At 46.2% G+C, this 26,769-nt stretch overlaps 1 protein-coding gene across 1 annotated transcript in view; it reads right to left on the bottom strand.

The window, feature by feature from the left end:
• Positions 1 to 2,144: 2,144 nt before the first annotated feature.
• Positions 2,145 to 26,769, bottom strand: part of MDGA1 (MAM domain containing glycosylphosphatidylinositol anchor 1) — a 124,360-nt gene continuing 99,735 nt past the window's right edge. The window contains exons 12-17 of the mRNA XM_065736267.1: positions 26,439 to 26,462; positions 18,659 to 18,811; positions 17,537 to 17,671; positions 4,254 to 4,384; positions 3,484 to 3,592; positions 2,145 to 2,949 (exon numbers count right to left, since the gene is read on the bottom strand). Coding sequence (XP_065592339.1) covers positions 2,858 to 2,949; positions 3,484 to 3,592; positions 4,254 to 4,384; positions 17,537 to 17,671; positions 18,659 to 18,811; positions 26,439 to 26,462 — 644 coding nt within the window. The 3' untranslated portion in view covers positions 2,145 to 2,857. The remainder of the gene's footprint in view (positions 2,950 to 3,483; positions 3,593 to 4,253; positions 4,385 to 17,536; positions 17,672 to 18,658; positions 18,812 to 26,438; positions 26,463 to 26,769) is intronic.

Here is a 26,769-nt window from a genome sequence, read left to right as displayed (position 1 = left end):
CCTTGCCTTCCTCCTTGGTACTTCTGACAAGCTGAGGCACTTGGGTTAAGGACTTTCCACCAGACTCACCACCAGCTGTGTTCAAGCCAGAGATAAAAGAGCAGAGCTCTATGCTGGAAGGGGCTCCCTGAGACTTCTACCAGAGTTGAGGGGCCAACAAAGCGGCTTATGGGCACGTGACAGCAAGGAGGAGAAGACCTCATTGCTGACGGCTTGTTCTGCCCTGAGCTCATGGCTGCGATGGGCTTTCTGAGCTGTGGGTTGGCTTGTGAGGCACTTACGTCCCTCCTCGTGGGCTCGGGGCTGACAGCAGGGCACGGACACTTACCACACAGGTGTAGTTCTATCCATGGACCTGAACTTTTGGATTCCACTTCCCCAACCTCTGAGCAGCACTGCTGCCTACCAAACATCAGCAAAATGCATTTGTGCAACTTTCTCCCAAGGACCTGAGCAGCTAGTGGAAGCAAGACCACAAGGATCTCTGCCTCAAAGCTCAGAAGAAGGTGAGATGGCTGCCCTGGACTATCTCTTCTTGGTAGGAAAACACTCAAATTTCCTACTCTGCCCAGTGGAAGGCCCTGGAGTCAGCAACATAACACTGCTATCAGGTCAGGAGTCACCATGTAGCACCCAAGAGCTCCTGGAAAGCATCACTTCTCTGCTAGGACTGAAAGCAGGCTCTTGGCAGGGTGATGACTGCTATCCTCCAGCAAACATAGGTGAAAAGAAGAGTGGACCACTGAACTGAAAGGGCTCAGTTCAAAGATGTTGAGGGCATTGTCTGTCAGTCAAAATGGCAACAGACAGCAAGAAGCAGAGCTGCTCCATTCACCCACTGCATCCCTCAGCACTGCCTGGCCCAGCGAGACAGCCACAGGTCTCTTGGTCAAATAGGCAGTGTAATCAAGATCCACATTCTGGAGGGAGAAAGACCTTGCAGAGATAGAAGAGTGATAGGGCTCTTTCTGGGAAGTGCAGAACAGCAACAGGAGCAAGAGAGAACTGCATCATCCCCTTGTCTTGTAAGGCTCTGTATGGAGGAAGCCCCTCATCCCTCAGAGCAGATGTATTTTCTCTCTGATGGTGGCTGTGGAGTTTTAATGCAGAAGAACCCTCACCAAGGAGCAAAGAGAGCTGGTGTTCAGGAATTCAGACTGGATCTCTTGGGTGTTAAATAAAAGCTTTCCTACTCCATCACTGGAGGAAAGGAGGCACCAGCTGTTTCCAGAAGCTGAGCAATGGCAAGAGGCAGCTAATACATTCAAGTGATTTTGGACAAACAGAGTTGCCTCAGAGAAGCTGACATCTTCAGAAATGGGGAAAGGGCCAAGGATACTGGGGGTTATGGTGAGAGAGCTCACCAAACACCTGTGGCTCCCCAGATACAGAGCTCAGATGGGTCCATAAGGGGAAGAGTCCCATTCATCTAGGAGGCTAGTGGAGCTAGTAACCCCCAGTGCACCGTCATGTGGGGCTAACTCTGCCCTCTGCAGGGAGGTAAGTCATGCTCATTGCTGCTTCCAGTTGCAACAAGGATATCATGGCTCCTGCTTGGCTGGTGCAGGCAGACCCTTCTCCTGGGGTCTGTAAGGCTGCACATAAGATGGAATTCAGCCACTTCTCCCCTGAGCAGTAGTGCTGTGCCACATTTCCCCCTCTCTGCAGCTAAAGGCCTGAGAAGTGAGGTGGCAATATCAACACCGTGTGCACAGCTGGCCTGGAGGCCGGATGTGGGCACAGGACTTGCTGTTTGGCTGAAGGAGGCTGACATGCCTGACTCTTTCCATCATTCAAAAAGCTTGATCTGGGGCAAGCTAGCAATGGAGTTAAAGACTAGAATAAATAACTAATGAGACAGAGAAGCAATGATGGGCTTAGGGCTGAGACAGCTCTCATCCCAACAAATACAGAGAAGCCAATGTATAATTGCTCCCCCTTCCCTTCCCACCCCATCACATTGCGAGACCTTTCTGCCTGCAGCTCAGATCTGCTCTCATAGTTTCTCCACCCAGCAAAAATTTCAGAGAGAGAGGCATGTGAGGGCCTGCACTGCAGCCAGATCCAGTCAGGACTCCTCCATCATTCAGCAGGATCCATGGGATGGGTCCACTCCTGCTCCATCTTCTTCAGGCTGGGGAGAGGACAGCAGTGCGGGCCAAAGCAAACTGTACAGGGGCAATTAAATGTATGAGAGCCTGGAGGGTGGATGGATGGAGACACTGAAGCACATGCGAACGAGGCAGGGTGCTCTGGCCACTGGCCTGTGGGGCAGCTGCTGTGTCACTGCAGGACAGCCCCAGCCAGTGGGAGAGCACGGTGGGCTGAGGAGAAGGCTGCAAAATATTGTCCACTAAGCTGCGGGCTCTGCGGTAAAGAAGGTAACTGTTCTGGTAGAAATTTGTGCTTTAATATATTTTTGTTTGTTTGTTTAAAACAAGTTCCCACTTCCCTGAGGAAGCCCTGTCCGACATTCCCAAGGAACTATAGGGGTAGTTTTTTCCTCCTTCATTTGCTCTTCACATTTCTTCCTTTTTACTTCTTTTTTTTTGTCTTTAATTCCTTCTTTCCTGTGTTTCTGTTTCTTTCCTTCCTTCCCTCTTTCTCTCACTGTCTTGTGCACATGCTTTTTAAAAAACTATGTCTTCAGTTTTTAGTTTTGTCTTAGACATTATGACTTTCTCAAGGAGTGCTTCAGTTCTGAACCAGATCCCTTTGCATGGTCATGCCTGTCAGTCTTTGGTAACGTATGGACACTTTGGTGTGCCAGTGAGGAGGGGAGGAAGAGGAGCAGAGGTGGCTGAGTAGGAAAAGAGCAGGAATGTCTTGGTCTGAAGACAGGAGCGCTCACTTGCCATCATCTGAGCAGCACGTAAAGGAAGAAAGTCAATGGGCCACAAAGACAAGGGCCATTCTGGGCTCGGACCCCACTTCCTGGAAGAGCAACCGCTGCCAGCCAAGGAGAGAGAGAGAGAATTAGTGATAGGAAAGACACAGATCTCATCAAACAAGTCAGTGCACAGCAGTGTCATTGTCCTTCCTCACATCCCAAACCATGAAGCACATCCTGGATATAATGAAAGGTCTTTCTACTCTGCCCTGGACATTTTCAAGGCTTCCCCAGATTATTTCTTTTCCAGGCCAAAAATGCTTAATCTTGGTTACTTTTGCAACTTAACCCTCCTTTCTTCCCTAGATGATTCAAATTTAGCCAAGGAAAAAGTTCTCTTTGTGTTTTGGTTAAACTCTGGCTATCTAAAGATCTTTCACTTGTTGGAAATTTGAAAAATTTTAGGTTATTCTGATTATTTTGATGTTTTGTTTTCACCTTCACCATTGGAATTATGAAAATTGTTGACAGGAACTCCTTCTCGACAATTTTTTTAGAACAATTTTTAGAACATTAGGGGAACATCTCTAGCACAAGCATTCACATGTGCACTCCCACGGGCCCATTTTCCTCTGGGGCGTGCACACTCTTACCCTTATTCGGTCCAATTGGCTTCCTCGGACAGTCCCCCTTTTTTAGAGTGACGTCATCGATGGCAATGTCTCCCTCATAGCTTGTGCCTCGAACACCTTCAAAGATGATCTGCAATCAGAGCATGGGGCAGAGCCCAGTGTGAAGCTGTGGAGGACCTGCTTCCTTCCCATGCAAGGTGCAGACCAGCTCTTACCAGGTTCCCCTGTGAATGGCTTCTCCCTGTTTCTCCAGCATTCATAGGATTTGGAGTGCTGAGCCCCACAGAATAGAGAATCAACCTCTGTGTACTGTCTGCAGTGTAATAAATGAGCATGCAGAGTTCTGCTTTATTAAGTACCTTGCACTAGCAAAACCAACACTGAACAGCACTCGCAAGAGTAACTAAATTCTTATTTATTTATTTTATGGTACCCAAAAGCATGCTGGGCATTTTGCCACAGTACTGCACCAGCCTACACAGTCCCACATCTCACAAACAACCCTATAACAGCCAAGTAGCCCATCGGACACAGCAAAACATCTGACAACAAAGCCACACACCTTTCTGGTGCTCATAAACAACTCAGTAAGAATATACAGCATGCCCAGTACACATCTGCAAAACACCCTACAGTCCTAAACCAGTGTGTGGGCTCTTGGAGAACATGCTATGAGCATCCAGCACTCAAAGTCATCTCTGACTTCTGTGCACGCACTAAGCTCTTGCCTTGCCTCAGCAACCCTGGGGGTGCAGAGCTCCCGCAGCACAGTGGCAGTGGCACTGACTTACCTGGAAGGGCCCAGGTGGGTTGATGGGCACGTGTGCTTGCTGCCACATGTTCCCCCGGTTCCCACTGAGTGACCACACCTGGGTGTCGATGGCTCGCTTGTTCCGCACGCGAACCAGCAGATTCAAGGAGCCTGTAGGAGAGAAATTGGGTGCTGGTGACATGGGGCTTGAAGGAAACCCAATCTGCTGGGCTGACCCTTGGCATAGTTCCTTCTCCTGAGCTGACAAACGTTTCTCTGGCAGTATTTCATCTACCTTGGTGCTCCAAAGGAGGACATATACCCAGATGAAGACAAAGGAAATGAAGAAGCAATCTGTAGCATGGCTGTGTGAATATACACAGGTGTCCTGTCCAACCTCTTGCCTGAAGCTGTTTTCAGTTCTAGAGAGGTTATGGATGCCCCATCCCTGGAGGCATTCAAGGCAAGGCTGGATGTGGCTCTGGGCAGCCTGGTTGGCCACCCTGCCTATGACAGGGTGGTTGAATCTAGATGATCTTTGAGGTCTTTTTCAATCCAGGCCATTCTATGATTCTATGATAAGGGTTTGGGTCTGTGACCTCTGTAATTGCCTTTCAAACAGCTGGTGGTCAAGGGCTGATAGCAGCCTCCCTGTTGCCCGATAAAGCAAGCCCAGCTCCCTCAAGCTCTCTTCTCTAGCATTTCTTCTCCTGTTCCAACCTGATGACTCTCTATTGGATCCACATCAGTTTGTCCACACCCCACTTGAACTGGGAATCCTAGGACACACGTTTCCCTCTCCCATCACTGTCACGTGGCATATTTAGTCTACAGCCTTTTCCTGACCGTGACTATTAGAAATATCACCTGTGTCCTCAGCAGCCACTCGTCCCAGTTACTTGCCCTGGAGCACACGGCTGTGCTTTGCCGGTGCCATGCAGCATTGCCTCTCATGCCCACCTCCATGTTTTCAGAGGGACACAAACACCCTGTGAATCAGCACTGGAGTTAAGCCCTTTCCATCACAGAAATCCCAAAAGGCTTTGTCTGCCACTTAAAACAAAAACAAAGCCAACAAATCTGAAAGCATTTCCAGTTTTCACTTCAAAGTGTCACAAACCCCCTCTACCCTCAAATGAAACCGTCTACCTACAGTATCTTTTTAGTAATTCTTTCTGGTTGACTTTTTTTTCCCTTTTTTGTTTCAATAAAAACACATTTTTAAACATTCATTCAGGGTTGCACTGAAACAGTTTCTTTTTTTCTATTCGGCTGATGAACCAAAAAATCAATCAGGACTCTAGTCACTCTCTTGTTCATCAGTGTTTCTGATACACAGACATACACAGACCCCTGAGAGCAGAGAGGCAATAACAACCCTTACTTTAACATCCATAGCCTACCTGCACTTGGGATGCTGCCTTCTTGCATGGGTATGGCTTTCTGGGAGCAGTGAGAGGTCAGGAAAAGGGACAGGGTGAGAGACTTTCTTAGATAACCTCCTTCCTATACAATACTCTGAAATCCCTCCTTCCTGGCACATCAACCCTAAGGGCACTGTGTGAAGGATAGGGACCTGGAAGTACTCCTGCTGAGTGCTTTGCTGACAGAGGACAAGATACATCACAAGGAGTTCAGAGATGCATAATAAAGATGATGGAATGTTTAGATTCTGAGTGGCTGACTTACAAGAAAAGGTTAAAAGAATGAAGTATGTGTATAATTTAGTGAACTGAGAAAAGATGGGCATGGTTATTGACTGGAAACATTCAGAAGCACTAGCATTAAGGATAGCTAAGACAAATGGATGAATACCCAACCAAACAGAGAGAAGGCATGATAGTAGGAAGGGAGGGGGACATCCCACCACCTGGGATGCACTCTGGTCAGCCTGCAGAGCTAATACCTCCCTTCAAACTCCTGTGACTCAAAGATGAATAAGAGAAGGATAGGAAAACATCTTTCAGTCTGTAAATAGTAGGAAATCAAATATACCAAATTCCTTCCCCAGTGCTTCTGAGTTTCCCACTTTGGATACACACCATGACCAATGGGGAGTAACATAACTCGTTCCTCTTTTGATCAATTGCCACTGCACAACCTCAGGAAGGCAGAATTAAGTAAATGGGATCTCCCTCCTGGTAACACAGGTTGCCATGGGGTCTTCTGGCAAAACCAGCTTTGAGTCACTGGCTTGGTGCCCTCCCTACCCTCAGGAGCAACCTACGAGGGAAGCCTCAAAAAGAAGGCCAAACTGATAGCCCACACAGGATCTACATAACCCCATAGATCAACAGGAGCATGTAAAGAGAAGCCAATTACAGCGGTCAGAGCTGGTGAGTCGAGGGACTGAGATTAAATGAAGAATTGATATGAAGCTGCCAGCAAGCAAGGATTAAAGTCAAATGCTGCCCATTCTAGCCTTACTCAGGGATGGCAGCTAGGATCCACCACACCAAAGCCTGGCTGAGCAGCCAGCACTGGGACAAATTAAGCAGCAAATGAACTCTGGTCTGCCTTAGGATAACAGAGAAGGTGAGATAAAAAGGTACTCATAAAAGCATCTGGAATGCAAATTAGTGCCCCCAAAGCACTGGCTGTGAATACCTGGCCTGAATCCAAACTGAGCCTGAGCACGTCCTCGCTGACTGCCTGCTGTCCTTGCAGTGTTCAACCTTTTGGCCCCCAAATTCTTCAGCAGAACAATACTGTACACAAGCAGCTGTTCTTCAAGGAGTTTGAAATTGGAAAGGTAGCTTCCTTGTCTGCTCACAGCATGCCAGGTTTCACCATACCTGTCTACACATGGAAAACTGAGGGTCAAAACAGCCAAGCAATGTGTCCGCAACTATCTTACAAATCAGTAAGAATTGCAAAAGAGGGTTAGATCTGCTGCTCACAGCCTACATACAATCCCAGCTAAGTCACAAAGCTTCTCCAGGGCTGGGAAAGGACCACAAAACCTCCCTTCTCCAGGAATGTCACCGTAGAGAATGTTATTCTGAAAGGAATGGCAAAGACACCAGCTCTTCAGACTAAATATGGATGAAGCTTCAGCCCCATCTCATTTTATGCTATAATCACACCCAGTTTCCTGTATCAGAGTCCAAAGCCAGCTGGCAGTTTTGTTGCCTATTTGTTTAGTCATTGCACTTTCCCCATCTCCTCTATCAGATGTGTCTGGCATTTCCTAATGGCACCTGCTGGCGAGGCACACACAAAGACAAGCCACGTATCTGCTGCTGAATCTCTCCAGCTGACCAGAGACAGAGAAACACAAGAAAAATTCCAGGACACTGACAATCCTATTGTTACCTCTCCCCAAACAAGACAATATTCACATTTCTCTTGCAATCTGTATTATTTCTTCCTCCCAAACAAAAGAGAGAATAAAGGCCAGTGAGGAATCAATTACAGTGGGAGCGAGCCCTGCCTTCTGCTGACTGCCTTTAAGACCAAAGCTGGCATTTCAAGAGTGGCACTCACACAAAAGAGCACCAGCTGGGCTGCCAGATAGAGTAGCCCAAGGGATGCCTTTAAATGTTACCTTCTCACGAGAAGAAAAGGTCTCCTCTCATTTTCTGTGGGATGGAGATTTCACTGTCATGCTGAATAGCAGCATGGATCTGGAGGAACCAGCACAGGAGGCATTGGGAGGGAAGCAGGGTCTGCAAGGGCAACACCATGGGCACAGTCCGTGTGGGATGGCAAAGCAGGCTTCAAGGGCTCTCTGCAGGGCAGCTGGGAGGGTGAAAGTGGGGTGGGGACAGGATGCTGTGTGCAGAGGTGGGCACACAGCTCATTTTGGGTGGAAGCCAGAAAGGGAACAACCAGAAAACAAAGGGAGGAACAATGCTGTGCACTGGGAGGCAGAGTCCTGTGCCAGGCAGCAGAGCTCTGTGGGCTGCATTGGAGAGGCTGCCAGGATTCACAGCTGGTAGCTGAGGTGGCTGCAGGCTGATCCCACCACACCTCCCTGCTGCCTTCCTGCAAAGTCCCTGCTGTGGGATGGGGGCTATCCCAGGGGATCAGCTACCTATTGAGCTCTGGTTGCAGCCACAGTTTGGGTTTGGCACTCAGCTAAGGCCAGCCAGAGAGGGGAATCCAGAGCAGAGAGTCTCCAGGGCATTGCAGCTGTAGGCAAGATAAACTGAGATGAGAAGAAACTGATTTGTGACAGGAAGTGCCTACGGCAGAGACAACTCAGTCCTTATATAGCCTGGCAGAGTCATTTGCAGACCTGATGTCAGGCAGGGCTAAAGCCAGGCCAAGGAGAAAAGAGCTCTTATCTTTCTTACAGGGACTTTGAGCACCTCCTTAAGTGTGGTTTAGTGTAATACCACTGATCACAAACTACAAGCCCAAAGCTTAGCGCGGGCAAATCCCAGAAGCGAATGAAAGTCCCCAGAAAGAATCTATTACTGCTCATAATCCCCGGAACAAATACCCACCTCTCCCTCTCCCTCTCTCATTTAAATGGATGTTAATGAAGAGCAGTCAGTACCAGGCTCGTGTTCTCAGTTACAGTGCTGTGGGGGAAAGTTACTGCTCTGAGAGTTGGAAGCAGAGAGCAGAAAAACAACTGTGGCACTGACAGAGACAGAGGAATAATATCAGCTTGTTATCGAGTCATAATTTTCAAGAATGTCTTGTCTTTGTGCCATGATAGGATATATTTATTCTTTCATGGTACCTAATGATGCTTCGTACATTAATATATCTGGAACACGGCAATTAAAGCCCCTTGGCTGCTTTACACTCCTGGTTGCACAGAAACTTTGCTTCAATGTCTTTAACTAATCCCAGCTTGGTGTGGAGGGTCCTCTGTGACTACTCACAGGTTCACTACCCACACCCCTTCCACTGCTTCAGCAAAATCAAAGCGGGAGAGTTCAGAAAGCTCATTAATACCGAGGAAGCAGAGTCTTGGTCAGAGTTTGGAAAGTGCAGCTATTCCAGCTGTACTTGCAAGGCATCCCCTTTGGCTTCAGAGAGACATTAGGCATGTTCAGCCCCATGTCACAGGCCTGCTAATTGCTATGGGATTCTCTTTCAGCTGCGCTATGCTGCAGAGACTGATGAAAGGGATCAGGGGAATCAAAGTCTCCAGCTCCTTGCTGCAGCTGGGACTTTCTGAGAATAAACAGCAATATGGTAGATTTTGCTTGGCAATGTTTCCCCTGTAGCAAACCTGTGAAAATCATTTAAATCTTACTGCACAGAACTTTCTTGGATTTTAATGTGGATATAAAAAAATTTGAGAAAAAACACATTTCCAACCCTGACCTTCCAAACCAACATCAAATGAGGATGGGTTTGAAGCAGTATCCCCTGACACAACAAAGCCATACGCACAGACCGATCTACAACCCATCACTATCTGACCTGCTTGGCATGTAGATGAGTGTTGGGATGGGAGTGAGCAGGGAGACCACTGTGACAGGCAAAGTGGCTGACAACTTGGGGTGACATGCTGGGGGAGACCTGGGTCACGTGGGCAGTGGGATAAATGCAGTGGCACCATCATGCCTTACTTAAATGGTAAGGAATGGAAGTACTAATGGGAAGGAAGCAGGCAGACTATAGCTACAGCTCCTTTCCTCTAGGACATCCCCACCTGTCTGTGTACATGGAGAGCAGATGGTGATATGGTAGGAGCAGACTTGCAGTGGAGCTATGCTTGAGCAACTTTGCTCATTTGATCCATGGTCTAATTAGAGAAAGTGTTGGCATACAGAGATGAACAATATAAGATATCCATCTTTGATGCTGTGTGTACAAAGTAAAATCCTGCTACCCCTTTTCAAGGAAAATTCCCTTGGAGGTTCTCTCTGACCAGTGACGGGCTTTACTGCCCATGGACAACAAGATATGGTTTAAGAAATTCAAAACCAAACCAAAACAAAAAACTCGCCCACATTCCATAATGTTAAATTAATGCTGTCTCAGAAGAACAAAGGCCCATCAGATATGCAGCCAGAACAGAGCAGAGGGAGAGAACAGTCTGGCATTTAAAAAGACAAGAAGCAGGAGTTATCAGGCTTTTCACCAACTCCACATCTGATTAATTATGCCAGCTTACTTAAGCACACCCCTTTCCAGTACTTAAACGTTTTGCTGGGGATAACACACCTATATCCTTCACCACAGGACAGTTTGGCTACAATATCTATGGTATCAGGCTGGGAGCATCTTCCCTCTGCCAAGGTTCCCACTGCACCAAGACCCCCCTGCTGCCTTCAGTCCAGACACTCAGGCTCTCAGTTTCTCCACACCTCCTAGAGAACTCCTGTCCTCCATACGCAGAGGAACAGAGGACAGTGCCTACCGCTGTCTCAGTTGGACACAAGGGAGAATGGGGATTCAAGGAGCAGAGCGAAAAGGAGGCCATGTGGAAGTAACTATTCCCACCAATTTTGCAGATTCAAGTTGCAGAGTGAAGCGCAGTTACTGTGAGGTCTTCGTGCTCCTCGTTCACCCTCTGTTTTGTGACATGCTCGGATGCCTCTAGGCAAACATTCTATCTTCTCCCAGCTTTGATAACTGACCCTTTCATCTTTGCCACCAGAGACAGCTGGGTCCTTTGCGCAGTTCTTGTTCTCAGTTCTCAGACTGAGAGCACGCACTGTGCTCTGCTCTCAGATGAGCGGAAACAGAGGTCTGCTTCACACATATTGCCAGGTTTAAAAGAGCACACCAGGCAGGCAGGGTGAGCCTGCCTGCATTTCTTCTGAAGGCAGTCTTTGCAAAGACCTCGGTCAGAGTGGAAGCAGACTTGCAGAGCCCCCTGGATACAAGTGGTGTCAGGAGGAGGCTGACAAAAACCCTGCGGAAGCAGATGTACTTACGCTGTCTTTATCCCTGTTAACAGACTATTTTCCCATCTTCACCCAGCCCCTGGAGCCAAGCACAGGGCAGCTGCACAGCTGCAGGGTTTGGAGCAGATGGGCTATTTTAGTGCAACGCCGATTCAGGCAAGACAGCGGGAATGAGCAGCTGAGATCATGAATTCTTCCTGTTGAACTGAAGGCACTGCACAAAATCTGGTCTCTGACCTCCTCCTCTGCCTGACCCAAAGAAAGGTGAATTGTAGAATCATTAAGGTTGGAAAAAGCCTCTTAAGATCATCTAGTCCGAATGCCAACCCATCTCCACCATGCCCACTGACCACGTCCCCCAGTGCCACATCCGCACAGTTCTTGAACACTTCCAGTGACAGTGACCCCACCACCTTCCTGAGCAGCCTGTGCCAGTGCCTCACCACTCCTTTGGATAAGAATTTTTTCCTAATATCCATCCTGAATGTTTCAGATCCAGGAACTGGGCAGAATTATGGACACTGTGCAATGCAGGAAGGCTGTTAGAGCTTTCTGTGTTCCCAGCTTTAAGACAGGATGGATTGTAACTAGAGAATCCCATTCCATTTCCTACCTGGCTCTGCCAGAAGACTGGCTGAGACAGTAAGTCTCCCAGCCGGGATGTGCAAACTCCAATGGTTTAGGTGCTGGGATGCCTGTCATTCCTGAAGAGTTCTCCTTGGGAGAGGCAGTCACTCCCAGAAGTAATGGCGAAGACTGACATTGAGAATTTTTGAGCTTCCTGGGAAGCATTTCAATGCATGTTGTGCAGTCATGTCTTGCTGAAGTTCAAAGAGAGGCTGAGATGTTTGCACAAGTAGTGCAAGATAGTTGTGTCCCCTGCCATGCAACTTTAGAGCACCTGGTGGGGGGGAGGGGGATGTCTCTGGAGGTACACCAACTTCAACCTTTACTCGTACAATTATGAAACTGCTCCATGAAGAGAACAGAAGAGTGACCCATGAGTGCTAAAGAAAAATCCATATAGGCACTTACAGCTTAAGCATTTTCTCTTAAGTGTCTGTTAGTTTTTCTATCTAGTGATTTCAGGGCCTGAATAATTGATGTAGCACCCACTGTCCCAGGAGACAATCGGGTTGCAGTACATCCTTACTGCCATTTAACTTTGCACATGGCCACAGCTGCTGTAAGCCAAGTTTGAATGGAAACAAACTTTGCTCAGAGCTGGGAGGAAAGGAAGGGGGTTGTAGTAGTTGTAGCTTCCCACATGACAAATAACAGGGACTCAAATTAGGTGAGCAGAAGTAAAAATTGTCTATGGGCATTCGGGGCATCTGTGCCCGCCATCCTTTCCAACAAATTCTGCAGCATTAACATGGTCAGATGATGACTTGTAAAATAGCAGAAGAGGATTTTTGAAGAAGGCAACGTATGAGTAGCTATCTGTAGTAGGAACTTGATTTAGAGGCACAATATTATGTAGGAGCAAGAAAAGGTAAGGATCAGTGCACCTGGATTAAAGGTAATAACAGAATGCCTGCATGGACCTGAAGACATATTATTAATAGAACAGAAAGGGCATACAGCCAACCCATATATGAATCCCTTTTCTTCCTCTTCATGTCTTCTTCAGCTTTTACAGCAGTCTTCAACCAAACCCCTTGGGTTAGGGACAATTCAATCCCTCAACTGCAAGCTGTGCCAAGCATCCAATCTAGCTGTAGACACCTATTATTTACTGAGCTTCAAGATGAGTAACAGAAGAGAGTTCTCTGCCTCTTGTTATGCAGAAACTTTGATTAGATAATGTATTGGTCCCATCTGGCTATAATCCAAAGCTCACTGGAGTCCTTAGAAAAGCAAAGACTTCTATTGAAGACATTCAATAGCCTTTGGTTCAGAGTCACTCTATTGAACTTACAGAGTTTGAATGACACTTTACAAATATATAGTTACCTTGCCAGGTATTTATAATCTTTGCTCATGATCATGGTATTTGACTGACTTCCAGAAGAACCAAGCAGATACTACTAGAAGAGACTACAGTTTATCCAAGGCCCCATACCATAGCCCACAGCAAGCTGCTTGACGACTTCACAGAACATTAGTTAAATACACATCTATTGATAGATGAATGCATAAAGCCAAGAACCATCTGAATAAGTGGAAAAAGAAAGGATATATATATATATATCTTTATATATATATATAAACTGAATACATTTTTCCATTACAAACTGTTCACTTAGCTCTAACAGCAACTTGTTTTCAGAAGCCTAGAGGGAAGTGAATCACACTCATTAGGAAAATCAGCCTCCCCTCAATCAATCCAGTGATGTAATCTCTGTTGTGCAGAATTATTACACTGGTCAAAGTGGCATGGATTACATGAACTACACATTTGTACCTAAAGCAAACATCATATCTCCAATACAAGGCACCTACCTCCAGGATGGCAGCTGCATAACTGCATGCGGTAGCACCTGAACCAACAGAACACATATATCCACAAGTTTTGGGTGGGAAAGAGGGCGCTAAGATATTGAATATTACACAAAGGTCTTCTTCATGGTTCACATCACTCTGACATTGGCACAGCTGGTACCTGCCAATCAGCATGACCCAACAGTTCTTACTTCTGTCACTTGTCAGAGACAAGATGCAACTCCGGCACCTCTGCGAACATCGGCTTCTACTGTGATCATCCACCACAATGTCTCAGACACACCTTTGCACCAACTGCATAATTTGAGTGGAAGAGGCAAAACAGCAATTTGTTACGACAAGCTTTCCTGGTCTGTGTTTCCTGATCAGGAAGAGAATGCCGGTGGTGACACTACCAGCATAAGCGGACTCCTTATAAACCAACTTTGGTAAAACAGCTTTTGGGTTTCTTGGGCTTGGATGCTCCGGCAAGCAGTACACGTGATCAAGGCTCACTGATTCTACTGACTTACTTAGATCTAGAATCCCTCCTAAACAGTACCAAGCATGGTTCCTCACAGTAGTTTGTTATTTCACTGAAAGTCTCCCATCCTGATTATACACAGGCCAGACATAGCTGGTGTGATCAGATAAGGTCTCTGTCAGCACTGAGCTGGAACAATAATACCTTTAATTCTCCAAGATTTTTATAGATGCTGGACACACAACAGAAAATAAGCCTGTTCTCTGACTTCTGGAAGAGGGACTTGCCAAGGCAGCCAATTGGACAGCAATTGGAAAGAGGCTAAAAAGTACCCATTTGGGTACATTCAGAGTCACTGCTTGCATATAGGCATCCCCAGCAAGCTGGTCCCTCACAGCATCCCCTTCCCAGGAAGCCTCCAGGAAGAGAGAAAAAGGAATCTGACAGTGGAAACAGGGACCTGGAGGATTTGCTCCCAGTTGAACACTGACTCACCAGGCCAACCTGACAAGGAGATGCACTCAATAACAGGTCTCTGCTCACCATTGCTAGTTCCTCTTCTGAAGGAGGGCATAAGGCAAGCAGTCCCTCATTTGATGTATCTCTGTCTGCCACAGTCAAGACACTCTAGTTCTTGAATGTCTGCTGGAAACTGTATTTCTTTCTTACTCCTCCTCCTGATTTTTTATGTTTGGGCTAGCAGGATTGTAGGGCAATATAAGCTCTCGTTCCAGAGGGGGGTAAAGGAAGAAAAACCAATGACCAAATAACTCCAGAAGAATGGGAACTGCCTCCAGGGAGCTCCCCTTCACCCTGCTCTCTCATCAGCTGAGAGATATTCAACATCATCCTGCTCTGCTAGTTGCTGAATATTTTATACCATGGCTACAAATGCTCCATTTGTATTCAGTTTCTCTCTTTCGTCATATCTATTATAAACGAGTAGTGTCTGGGAACTCTCCCAGGGAAGATTTGCCTGGATGGCTATGGATATTTTATAGTCAAATTGTAAGAGTAAACCAGCTTTCAAGTTCTGTAGAGAGGGGAAAAGGTAATAAAAGGGTTATTAAAAAAATAAATAAATGTCGGGGTTTTATATGGCTTCCTTTCATAGTGACAGAGCTTCTGTTGGCTCCACGATGGAGCTGGAGATTCTAGGAGAGGCTCAGAGATATCCTCTTGCTGGCACTTTGCCAGCAGGAGCCATTTGATATGCTATGACTGGCTCAGTAGTGCTGGCTTGATAGGACTGGAGTGACGCTAGGTGAGCCAGGGTAAGAGCTGTGCTCATAGGTACTGGGGACAGGTGGCTATATGGGAAGTGATGTTGACATGGTACAGGATGGTAGGCACTCATGTTTACCTTCAATATTGTCATATATGCGATACAGTTAGGACACCAGGGTCTGTCTCTTCATTTGTCAAGAGGAGTCCTAGCAAGGAGGCCTGTATTTGAGAATTCCCCTCTTATTCAAGTGGGAACTAAAGAGGAACGAGACCACAAGCTGAAGAAGCTTGCTCTGCCATCAGGCAGGCTGCTAGTTCTACACAGGACTATCAGGGGACTTCAGCCAGCAAGGACATCACACTGCTCAAAAATATCAAAAAGAACTCAAAATAATTACAGAATATCATGACTAGCCCTGAAAGAAACTACAGAACAGAGAGCAGATATGAGGGACTAAATATCAAACTGCAGATGGATATACTGTGGGATTCCTAGACCAATCCACATCTTCAAAGCCCAAGAGAAAAGAACTTCTCATTTCTTTTTCTCTCTTTCTCTGACTCTATCTATTCAGTCTAATTTTTAAGTAATTTATTCACTCTCAGCTCAGCCTTAGCCATCCTGGAAAATCATCTCATGGTATGAAAGAGCCAGTTTACCTCACAAAAATGAAACAGCCCCTTTATGCAACAAGGGGAAATGGGAAGCAGGTAGGAACAATGCCACTGAGGATGACAAACAATCATTATAAAAGGCACCTGATGCTGATGAACATAAAATGACACTTAGTGGTTTTCCTAGGTCTTTGGCTTAACTGTATCTTTTGCTCTGGGTAATTCATAGGTGAAGCAAATGAATAAAGAGTTAAAATACAAAAAGCCAAAAATCTGTAAGGAATTGATCCCTCAGCACATCCAATCCACACCACCTCTTGAGAAACCACAGGAGTGCTGTCAAACAGCTGTCTTCCAATACAGAGCAAAAGCTAAGGGGCTTTTACTTTCCTGGTGAAATGAAATTGGAAACAGGACACAGCTGTATTCTTAAAGGAAACAAAGAAAGAAAAGGTTGCTTTGTGTTCCTCCTTTCACATTTTTTTCCCCTGTCAGTCTCGCACTTTTCCCTGTTGATCTGTGCCACCCTCAACTGCAATCATAAAAGATCAAATCCCTTTCAAAAACGCCAGGAAAAGGCTTATGGACATTAGGCAGGAAAGCCAACTGACCACAGTGGAAATTGGCTGAGAAGAAGGGAATTTGCCAGCCAGCATTAACGGCTGGACTCTGTCAGCTAAGCAAGCCCAGCAATCCTGGGAAAACCTGGTGTCAACGTGTACCTACAGTTTTCTGCTGCTGCTAGTGTGAAGACAACACAGAGCAGCTCATCTGCAAGAGAAATACAGGTGCATGGAAACACTTCTGACCTAGCAGGACTCAGTGCAGACAGCAAACTTGAGTCAGAGGAGACCTGCTCAGTGAACTGCTGCCCAGCTACTCCAACCAGCGTTCATGGGGTCAGGCTTTCAGACTAGCCCCCACTAAGAAAAGGTCTCAAGTCTTTCAGCTTAACCTCTCCGCTGTGCCACATATGCACAGAGATGTGGTGGTTGGAATCAGGAGTATGTTTCCTTTCAATGACATCAACAGTACTGAGGCAGAGAGCTGTTAATTAACCCCGTTTATTGAAGGGCGGACACATTCCTGCCTGGGCCCTGCTTTTTCAGTCAGGCTCCAGTCCAGCAGGTGATTAATAACCTAGCGTGCTGTGGAAAGAGTGCATCTATTATTCAAATTAATGAAATTATAATCAAGAGGTGACGAATTAGCAATTGCTCCTTGACTGGATATGGAAACTCATTAGTGCGCCAGGCGCTGCTGTGGCACTCACTGTACCAGTACGAGTATGGTTGGAGAGGAGGGAGTCAGGCAGGGCTGAGAGCCCCTTGTCACAGCTCTGCCCTGGCACACACATCTGGAACACTCCAAAGTAGCTGTACCCACCAGAGTTCCACAAAGTACTTCCATCTCCCCTTTGATGTCACACTAGCTGGAGCAAGGTGGCTGTGGTCACGACAAGGAGAAACATGAACATGGCCACAGTGTTTTTTCTTGTGGAGGGTAAGGAGCCCTGTGCTAGAGGACACATGGCAAGGAGTGATGGTTGACTTCAAGATACTGTTACAAGGACAGCCTCACAACATGCTGGGTGCACAGGACAGATCTCTGAGAACCATGCCAGCACTTTGAGTACTGGAGTGAGACTCAGCCACTCAAGTTGCTGGCTGCAGTCATAGCTGGGAAACTGAGACTGGAGGTCTTCCCCTACACCCTGCACTAGACCAGGGTTACCTGTCCCCAGATGGTACTCACCAATGTGCTTGCCATACATGTGGTAGTAGAAGGAGACACAGTAGTACTTGGCCGTGATGTTGTACAGTGGGCTGATCAGCCGGGCTTTGTCACCTGTCACCCGGGGCCGAGAGGCCTCGATGAACATATAATAACCTACACAAGGAGAGAAAAAGGTGGGGAAAGGCACTGCATCTCCCACCCTGCAGGAGGGGAAATAGGATGCAGAAGGCTGGGAGACTCCTCCCCTTCCAAGAGTCATGGTCTTGCTCTTCTTATCCCATAGGATCCCATCCAGAAACATATGCAGAAAGAGGATTTGCAGAAAGGATTCAGTGTATCTGGCCTAAGCAATGTTGTTTTGATCTAAAGAGAACAATACCAACTACATGCTAACAACCCAAGGAAGAAGACATTTTTAACCTGTTGACATCGTTTTAAGCGCTAGGTCTGGCTGGTGTACTGAACAATAATTGGAAAAGCCACTGCCATAGCTGGCCATTGGGTATTTCCCCTTTTTTTTTTTTTTTTTTTCTGAGTTCAGAGTTCTGCTTGCATATGAATTTACTTTCCTCGTTAGAGAAAGGGGAAAGTAATATCCAGCTAAATCTGGTGTGGGTGCCCTATGTACAGCTAGGAGGAGAAATATACAACACCAGCATCCTCAAGTCAGGCTTGGGGCCCCCAGAGTCAGTCCCCTAGCCTCATCCCTCCTGCTGCTGCTTGGTACAGAGGAGATCTAGTCACCCCACAGAGATTTTCTTTGAGGAAGCAGCTGGTTAAACCCAGCAGGGAAATTTCCAGGTGTCGGAGATGTTCTCTTACTTGTTTATCCCTTTTTTGACTTCATAATAAGCATCAAATGGGGCAAGGACATTAGGCAGCAGGCAATTAGCTGGTAACAAGAACGAATGCTCACACTATTCCCTTAAACACAGTCGTGGGTGTTTTAATTGTGTGTTTAATGCCAATCAGTAACATGCAAATTAACTGCTCGCTCCCTGCACCCTGCACGGAGGAGAAGCGTGCGTACAGGAAGCAGATCAATGCTCCACCATCTCACACAGCTGCAGCACCTTGACGCCTTGTGGCTTGCATCTCACCTCCAAAACTGAGCCACAAGAAACCCAGAAGTGTGCCTACCCTCTGGTGTACCACTGATGTCCGTGGGTGGCCCTGTGTTGACCGTACGCTTGGGGTTCTGGGTCAGGGCGTTCTGCCGCGTCCAGTCAAAGTTGTCCATCTTGTCTTGCACGAAGCCACAGATCTTCTCATCCTCAAAGCGACAGGTGTTATCTGCAGGGAAGGACAGGGAATGCCACTCTTTAGATCTCCTCCTGGGATGCCTTGCTGCTTGGGGAGGGTATGCAGCACAGGTGGACAGCCCCCAGCATCAGGAGGAGGCTGAAAAGGAATATTTCCAAGATGGCTATGATTAAAGAAGGGTTAATCCAGGCTGATGGATGCAATTATCTGACAAAATTGAATACACCTAACAGGACTAAAGAAAGATTCTGCTGGCAGGTCTAAGAGAGATGATGTTGAAGATGATAAAAAGAGGAGTGCAGAAGGCAAGCAGGTAATGAGGACTTTTAAACCAGAATAACCTGATAGAATAATTTTCCCAGGAAAGAGAAGAAAGTGCCAGCAGGTGAACCCCACTTTGGTCTATATATTACATTAAACTATGGCACACATGAAAAAATCAGCTGTGGAGAAGAGGTCAGCTCAGTGCTATAAGATCTGTCATTTAGCTAGAGCATATTCAATTTATACCAGCTCAGACATGTATTTGCTATTGCAGCTTATAATGGTTCTCCTAACAAGATACGTTATACTGGCAAAGGATTTTTATGTAGAATCAACTACACATGCAAAAGAGCTTATGTTACTACCACAGGACAATCACAGCCTACAGCAATATCAGATGGGTGAAAAATCTTGCGTGTAGACATAGCCCAATATGAACTTGCAGAGAATGGAGCAAATCAAACTTGACCAGAATTAAGATAGTCTTTTGTTGAACCTTTGTGGTGAAGGGTAGTACCTCAGCCAAAAAACCAAAGCCTTTCACTACTGATACAATTGGATAAGAGAAAGAATGGGCAGAAAAGAAAGAGAAAACAAGTCCAAGACTCGCTATGAAAATTACTTTTTTTTTTTAAAAGATCCCTGGGGTGAAATCAAAGCCAGAGAACAAAATGAGAGTGGGATCTCAAGCTCTCAAGTAGTGAAGACATAGCAAGAAGAGGTCTTTCTTTACCTTCTGCCTTTACATTAGAGCCAAAGGGTTGTGCTATGGAACTCAACAATGAAGTAATTAAATCCATGAAAGTACATACAGAAGAGAAAAACATGTTCTTGCTAAGGTTTCGGAATGTGTTAGAAACTCATCCATGGCGCGATGAAGCATGACTCAGTTATCTCTGGTTTACCCCCAAGCACAGTACCTGATATCATGGACAGATAAGAGCAGCCTGAGGGTCTACCTGGGCTCCTGCATGGTACCAGGGGAGGTTCAAGCTGGGTATTAGTAGAACCTTATTCTTCTGAAGAGCGGTGAGGTGTTGGAACAGGCTGTTCAGGGAGGTGGTGCAGTCACTGTCCCTGGAAGCATTCAAGAACTGTGTGGATGTGGCACTGAGGGACATGGTCAGTAGGCATGGTGGGGATGGGTCTTCTCCAACCTCAATGATTATGTAATAAGCTAACAGCATTTTGTCTTTGAGATGCTGCACCTATCTTCCCACTATAGCCTGCACCATCCCCTCCCATTTGGGAAGGGAAACTGCTGTCTGCCATACAGACAGACAGCAATAGCCTGCAGCCCCGTGCAGCAGGGACGTGGGGGTTCTGTGCTGTTATTCCCCATTCTTATGTGCTTTCTTCACCGAAGCAGTCAGGAAAAAGGATGTAGCCTCCTCCATCACCCACAGAATGGCTGGACATTATGCTGCAAGCCAAGGGTTTGGTTTATGGAGAAGGGCAGCTGGCTTTTCTTTTAGCTCAGCAGGAAACACTGCTTCTGTGAGTTGAGAACAGCCATAGGGAGTTTGACTGGGTTGGTCACTTAACTGCTGATTAACCCTGCCTAAGTGCTTTCCACTGAATCTGCTCATTTCTAATTAGCATCCTAATCCAAATTAGTCACTACTACATAGTGCAAGGCTGGGCACAGGGAGCTCAAGGAGGAGGCAAGAGAGGGAGCAGATGGGGCAGACATCTGTAGGGTCTGAAGCTGGGTAATAACATCAGTTAGGGGGTCTGCCAGGCCCAGGACCATGAGATGGAAAGAAAAACAGAGAGAAAAAGGCCTCTCAGGGTCCTTCTCTTCTCTTTTGGCTGACAGGAGTAGCTTGTGGCTGTACAAGTCACCTGCTGCTCATTGAAACATGGAAGACACAAGCTTTCTCTTGCAATGGCATTATCCCACATAACAGGACCCACTATGACCATCCTTTCGCAATCACAGGGACTAACCAGGACAGGGAGGGTTTGTATCCCTGATTCTTCTGTGCTTGTGTGCCTTTGGAGGAGAAAGCTAACATTTTTCCCCAGCACAAAATTCCCTTAACTGGGAATATCAGACAGAAAACAAAGCTGAAAACTAACACGAAGTCCTGCCAGGCAACTGACTGAGAGGGAATAAATCCACAAAGAAAAAGGCACAGAAACTAAAGAAGGCAGAGGCTGAGGAGAAAGCCCAAGCTCAGGTGGAGACCAGAGAGGTCAGTGCAGGGATAGGGGAAAACAGGGAGCTATACAAAACAAGAGGACAGTATTCCTGGCTTACAGCTGAGACACAGTCCTGGTGGCATACAAATTGCTGCATGAGGAGTCCCCCACACCCTTGGAAAAGGACCTGAAAGCTTTAAGGTTGTATGAGGAGGCTGCTCGTACTGCTACAGCACAAGGCACAGGTCACTGCAGCCTTCTGGGTCTTTGCATGTCAGAAAAGGGCCCTGCCTCTGTCCTCTCCTCTCACTGTGGTGCAGTTGCTTCCAGAAGACAGAGCTTCTAGCAGAGAGCACAAACTGGAGGAAGTTCCTGGGCACCGCACAGCAGGGTCAGGCTGACATGTAACACTACTTGATGTGCCATTTTGTCTACAGCAGGCTGCCTCTGCCTAACTTGGGATCCCAAGGCACTTTGCAACAACTAATGAACAAGGCTTTATCATACCTCCATGAAGCATCAACACTTCTCTTTATACATCTCCTGCATTACACGTGGTGAATCAGATGCACCAAAATACAGTCAGACACATCTAAGGTCACAGCAGGCAGCATCAAAGCTGGAAGCAGGACCCTGGCGTTCTGGCTGCTGGTTGTTTGGTTTAAAGAAAACCACAGGAAGGGAGAAGCTCTGCTGCTCCTCTGAGCTGGAAGTGGAGGTGCCCACAATAACTCAGGTATGTTCAGAGAGTTGGGACACAGCCAGCATGTCACCTCTGGGTGATTATCATCAGGCTGACTGAGAGAAACCTGGCAGATCCAGCTGCAAACCAAACCTTTAAGTGACCCACTGCGTCTCAGAGGCCACAGGCAGCGATCTCACTGCTGACCTTGGCGGTGTGAAGCAAACCTTATTTCAGACTTGCACCATCTGCCTGGGATCCTGGTTCAGCACTGTGGAGCAAAGGAACCTTCCTGATGAAAAATTAAACAGCAGCTTTAAATATTGAACACAGAAGTTGTTCTCTGGATTGTTAGAGGCGAGGTGGAAGTAGCAGGGGAGCTGGTTCCTCAAAGGCTGGAGTTAGCGCTGTCTTCACCAAACAGATTTCCTTGGCAGGGTTTGCAGTGGCAGCAGCTCGAAGTGCAGAGATGTTTGCTCCTGGTTATAGACACCTCCCTGCAGTCCCAGAGGAGAGACCCTCAGCCGTGCCTATTAGCATTTCTTGTTGCTTCACCTTCTCAAGAAACATAATAGAGGTTTTCATTTCAAGTCCTCAGGGGTAAGCCATCCCTGGCCCTGAAATTCTAGCTGCCAAATGAATGCATACAAAAAATAATAAGATGATCCTAGCTGCAGTCTATGGGCAAATAGCAGATGGAAGCACATTCAAATAAAATTGCCTTCGTCATTTAGCTGTGCTGTGACAGCTGAAACTGACTTGGAGCACAAGGGACCACAATCCAAGCCTCAACTCTGTTACAGATCCATGGTGTGACCCACAGCCTGTCACTGGAGATCACTTCCCCCACGTAAAAGATGAAGACAATGCGAACTGGATTGTGACCTCAAAGTACTCTGGGATTTAAGAAACACGTAACAAAATCTTCCATCATTTTCTAAAGCATCTCTAATCAGTAATGGGAGAAAGCTTTACAATATACTAGCTTGTTGTGTCATATTGGAGCACCATCTGCTCTAATATCTCCATCTATGACACTGGGATAATATGGCCCAATCACCTCTTCCATCATGTCACCTACTTTGAGCTCTGCATTACACACGTGCCTGAGGGATGGGCACAGATTTGAGAAATCCAGTTCTACACTGGGATTACAACCCATTCCCTCATGTTCATGCTGGGTCATCAAGATCAGATCCCTCTGTGTTATGAGGCATTAAGAGAGACAAGACGCACAAGCACTGGATGGTAAGTAATGAGCCAGGTTCATCTATAACAACCAGCAACTGGAACTGATCACCACCCACCGTACATGTCCACAATACCAAAACATTTTAGCTCCATCCCATTCAGATTGCAGACACACAAGGAATAATGTTCCTGCTCTGGAGGGGCAAGACACATTGGACAAGTGAGAAAATAAAATAGCAATCTCATATGTTTTTAAATTTCCTTATCACCAAGGCTGCAAGGCTACATCTGCTAGAACCAGAGAAACCAAACCACACGTGTGTCATGGTTTTATGATTTTTGGTACTGGTATTCCACATCATAACATCATGTAGTGCATTTAGAGTTAAAGAGTTAATGCTCCAGCTCTGTGGATCATCGATAGTTCCAGGTATACCTGTCTCAGAAGAGAAGAAGAACTCCATTCCCCAGAGGACTTTGCGATGCTTTGCGTTCTTACGTGTTTACGCTCAGAGGGAAAGATAAAAACTGTCTGCGGTCACGGGACACTCTCTTTCCTTTGGGATCGACTCAGCAGTGGGTGCTCGCTGCCGTCCGCCTTCAGCGTTAGCGTAAGGCCTTCGGTTTATCGGACACTCTCTCTTGCTCATTTTATTTGATTTATTAGATTTAATTCCAATTATATTGTATTATATTGTGTTATTTTGCTTTCTGATATCTTATTTAGTAAATTAGCTTTCCTCCTCAGATCGTTGCCGCTGTTTTGTTCCTAGGCCCATCTCCCTTTTCCCTTCTCCCTTTCCCCCTTCCCCTTTCCTGGGGCGTGGGTCCGTGGGTCCCCCGCACCAATCGTCACGGAACCGGGCCGAACCTGCCCGTAAACCGTTGACAACGTGGTGGATAAGATGTGGAAGTTTTAGGGGCAGCACTGCAGGGTTTGGGTTGGAAAGTGAAGGTCATATCCAAATGAAATCGCAGGGTGAAAGTAAGAAGGACAGAACAGATTCCCCTGGACTTTAGTCATGACATTAAAATGGTCAGTTGTCTTAGGAGATACTTAAAATTATACCTTAGAATCAATATTACTCAAAGACAGCTTTTTAAGATAAATTCTAGTACCTAGAATAAGATTAACTGATTTTTAAGAGTCAGTCTTACTGCTAATTTCTAAATAAGTGAAATATTCAATATCTTTTGTTCACTCCCTGTGCTTTCAGTTTCCTTTCGCCTTATAATCTCAGCACCTGGCTCAGTAACCACGGCACATGCATGCCTGCCCCAATGTCATTAACATCTTATTAGGCTGAGAGAGAAAATGCATGAAGAAATAATTGTATTAAGTGACTCTCACAGTTTGTAAATTAATCACCATTGTGCATGCCCTTGGATCAGGCTGCCAGAGGCATTAATCATCCAATCTTTGCCTTTCACTTGAGAGCTCTCAATGTTTGCTCCCAGAATTTGGCTGGGCAGTCTAGCGTGAGGATACCTTTGCAATCACAACACTTTTTTTTTTCTGGAGGTGGTAGTAGCAAGGGAAGTGGGGCTAAAAAGAGGTAGGAGTAGAGATTTCCACGCTGCTGAACTGAGGCTCAGAAGCAAGTTGTGGCTCGGAGAGAGAGCTATGAGGCTTTGGGCTCACTTTTGCAATGGGCTCATATTTGTAATGGCAGCAGGTCTGAAAGGAAGGGAGATCTCTGAAAGCAAGAGTAGTGGCTGAAGTTATAAGGCAGTCAATCTGAAGGCGTGAACTCAAGAGGCAGGACCCTGATGGCTGGCTCAGCAGTTCCAATTTTCAGCACAGTCTGGATGAATCATAACAAGGAGAACTCTTAAGTGCTGGGTTTACTGCACAGAAATAAAAGCGTGGCCGAGTTCTCTGATATAGGCAAATTTCATTCTGGTCTCAGTCAAGCTGCCAAAGCAATCCCAGGTGAGCAGTCTGAAGGCTCAGCTTACAAAGACTCTGAGGAGACTGACATAATTAAGAGTAAAGTTGCTCTGTCATTACCAGAGATACGTGTGGTGTAAAAGCAAGTGGCAAAAGGACAGATTTTGTCACTTTCCCTTGTAAGCCAGAATGCTCACCTACTCCAGCAAGGGAGGGACACATCCCGGTGCAGGTCCCTGGCAATATGTTCAGTGTTTCCTGGTGGAAATCAGCCCAATGGACCAGTGAGTCCTCTTTGGAGGATGCTTAAAGAGGATCAAAAAGCGGAGAAGAGGAAAGAAGAAGGAATCAGGAGTTACAACTACAAAATTCTGCTGACTCCCTGAGAATTTCCTGTTATCGGGAAGAGTGTGATGAACCTAATCATCCTTGGACTGTGAATCTGCACAACCGAATGCTTGACGGCTGCCTTCACAAGATAATCCCATGCTCTCTGCTTCCTGCTTGTTGCCCAGTCCTAGCAGCTCCATCCCACTGGTATCCTGCAGGGCAGCAGAAACATTTGCCTGCCCACATGAAGAGTGACATCTAAGATGACTGAGTACTGTTTCAGCTTTTTTTGATTTTTACTCATTAGTTGAAAACAGGAAAAAAAAGAAACACCTAAATGGAACCAGCCTGCTCTCCGTGTACCACCAGCAACCAGTTTGCCCACCTCTGCCCAAGAGCTTTGCCTGGGCTCATATCCAACAACCAAAGCAAAGGGACTTTGTTTCATGTCTGGGAGATTAGTATGCTAGAAATCCCATTTTATGCTAAATGGACATCGTTGTGTTCTTGATAAAGAACACCATTCTGGGATTATTATTAATATTTTTAATCTTTTTGTGATGATTGTGATCTCAAAATCAGTGGGAACTCTGGGTACTTAGAAATGATGGGCCTGCATCTAAATATTAAGATACATCAGCAGGAATGATTGGAAGATAGATGAGAAAGCAAACAGTGATGACACCAGAGGGAAAGAAGAAAGGAACTGTGCTTGTGGAGCTTGCAAGAGGAACCATATCAGAGCTAGAGACTGCTCCACACCAGCCTGCAGAGGTGTCAAAAAGAATATGGGGGTTATACACTCCTTAAATAGAGATATTTTGGAGAACATTTAATAATCTGCTAGTTGTTAGTTAACTGTGCATCTAACAAAAAGTGCTAACAGGGGGAAGGTAGACTCTGTATCAACCTACTCAGTCAGAGATATTGGATGTAAGTGGGAGGCACATATTGGCATATACCCCCTGCTGATAACTCAAGGTACAAAAAATGGCATTACTTAATGAAATCATTATGAGTCTATGCAATTTCAAGCTCTTTTGGGAAGAATGTTTTGTTAAGTTAGTGCTGTTTTTCAGCTTGCTTGATCTCCTGGAGCACTTGACTTACATGCATTACAATCAAAACATAAATACAAAGGTCTTGTTGCTTACCTGTTGGGCTGGGATAGTTGATTGCTGGAAAAGGAAATAGAAAAACAACACGTCAGAACAGCTAGTGCTCCACCAAATCACAAATCATAATCAAAGTCTGAAAATAAAACAAGCACATCAAGAAAGGTCAGAGTTGTACAAGTCTCCTAGCAGCATTGCTGCAAAACAGCACTGCTCAGTGTTTGCCTTGGTGATAGAACAAGCTGCTGATTCACTGATCCAAACACCAACAGATCTTAATAGTGGGTGATCCTGGAACTGCACAGGGAGTCCCTTTGGGCCTCCTGAGCAGTTTCTTTCTTGAAGCACTCACTAGGAGATAAAGCTTGGT

This window comes from Cyrtonyx montezumae, unplaced genomic scaffold (genome assembly GCF_038088225.1).
Source record: "Cyrtonyx montezumae isolate F1298 unplaced genomic scaffold, pur_monq_1.0 scaffold_0, whole genome shotgun sequence".
NCBI lineage: Eukaryota > Metazoa > Chordata > Aves > Galliformes > Odontophoridae > Cyrtonyx > Cyrtonyx montezumae.
Note: the sequence above shows the minus strand (reverse complement) of the source record. Positions and strands in the feature narration are given on the sequence as shown.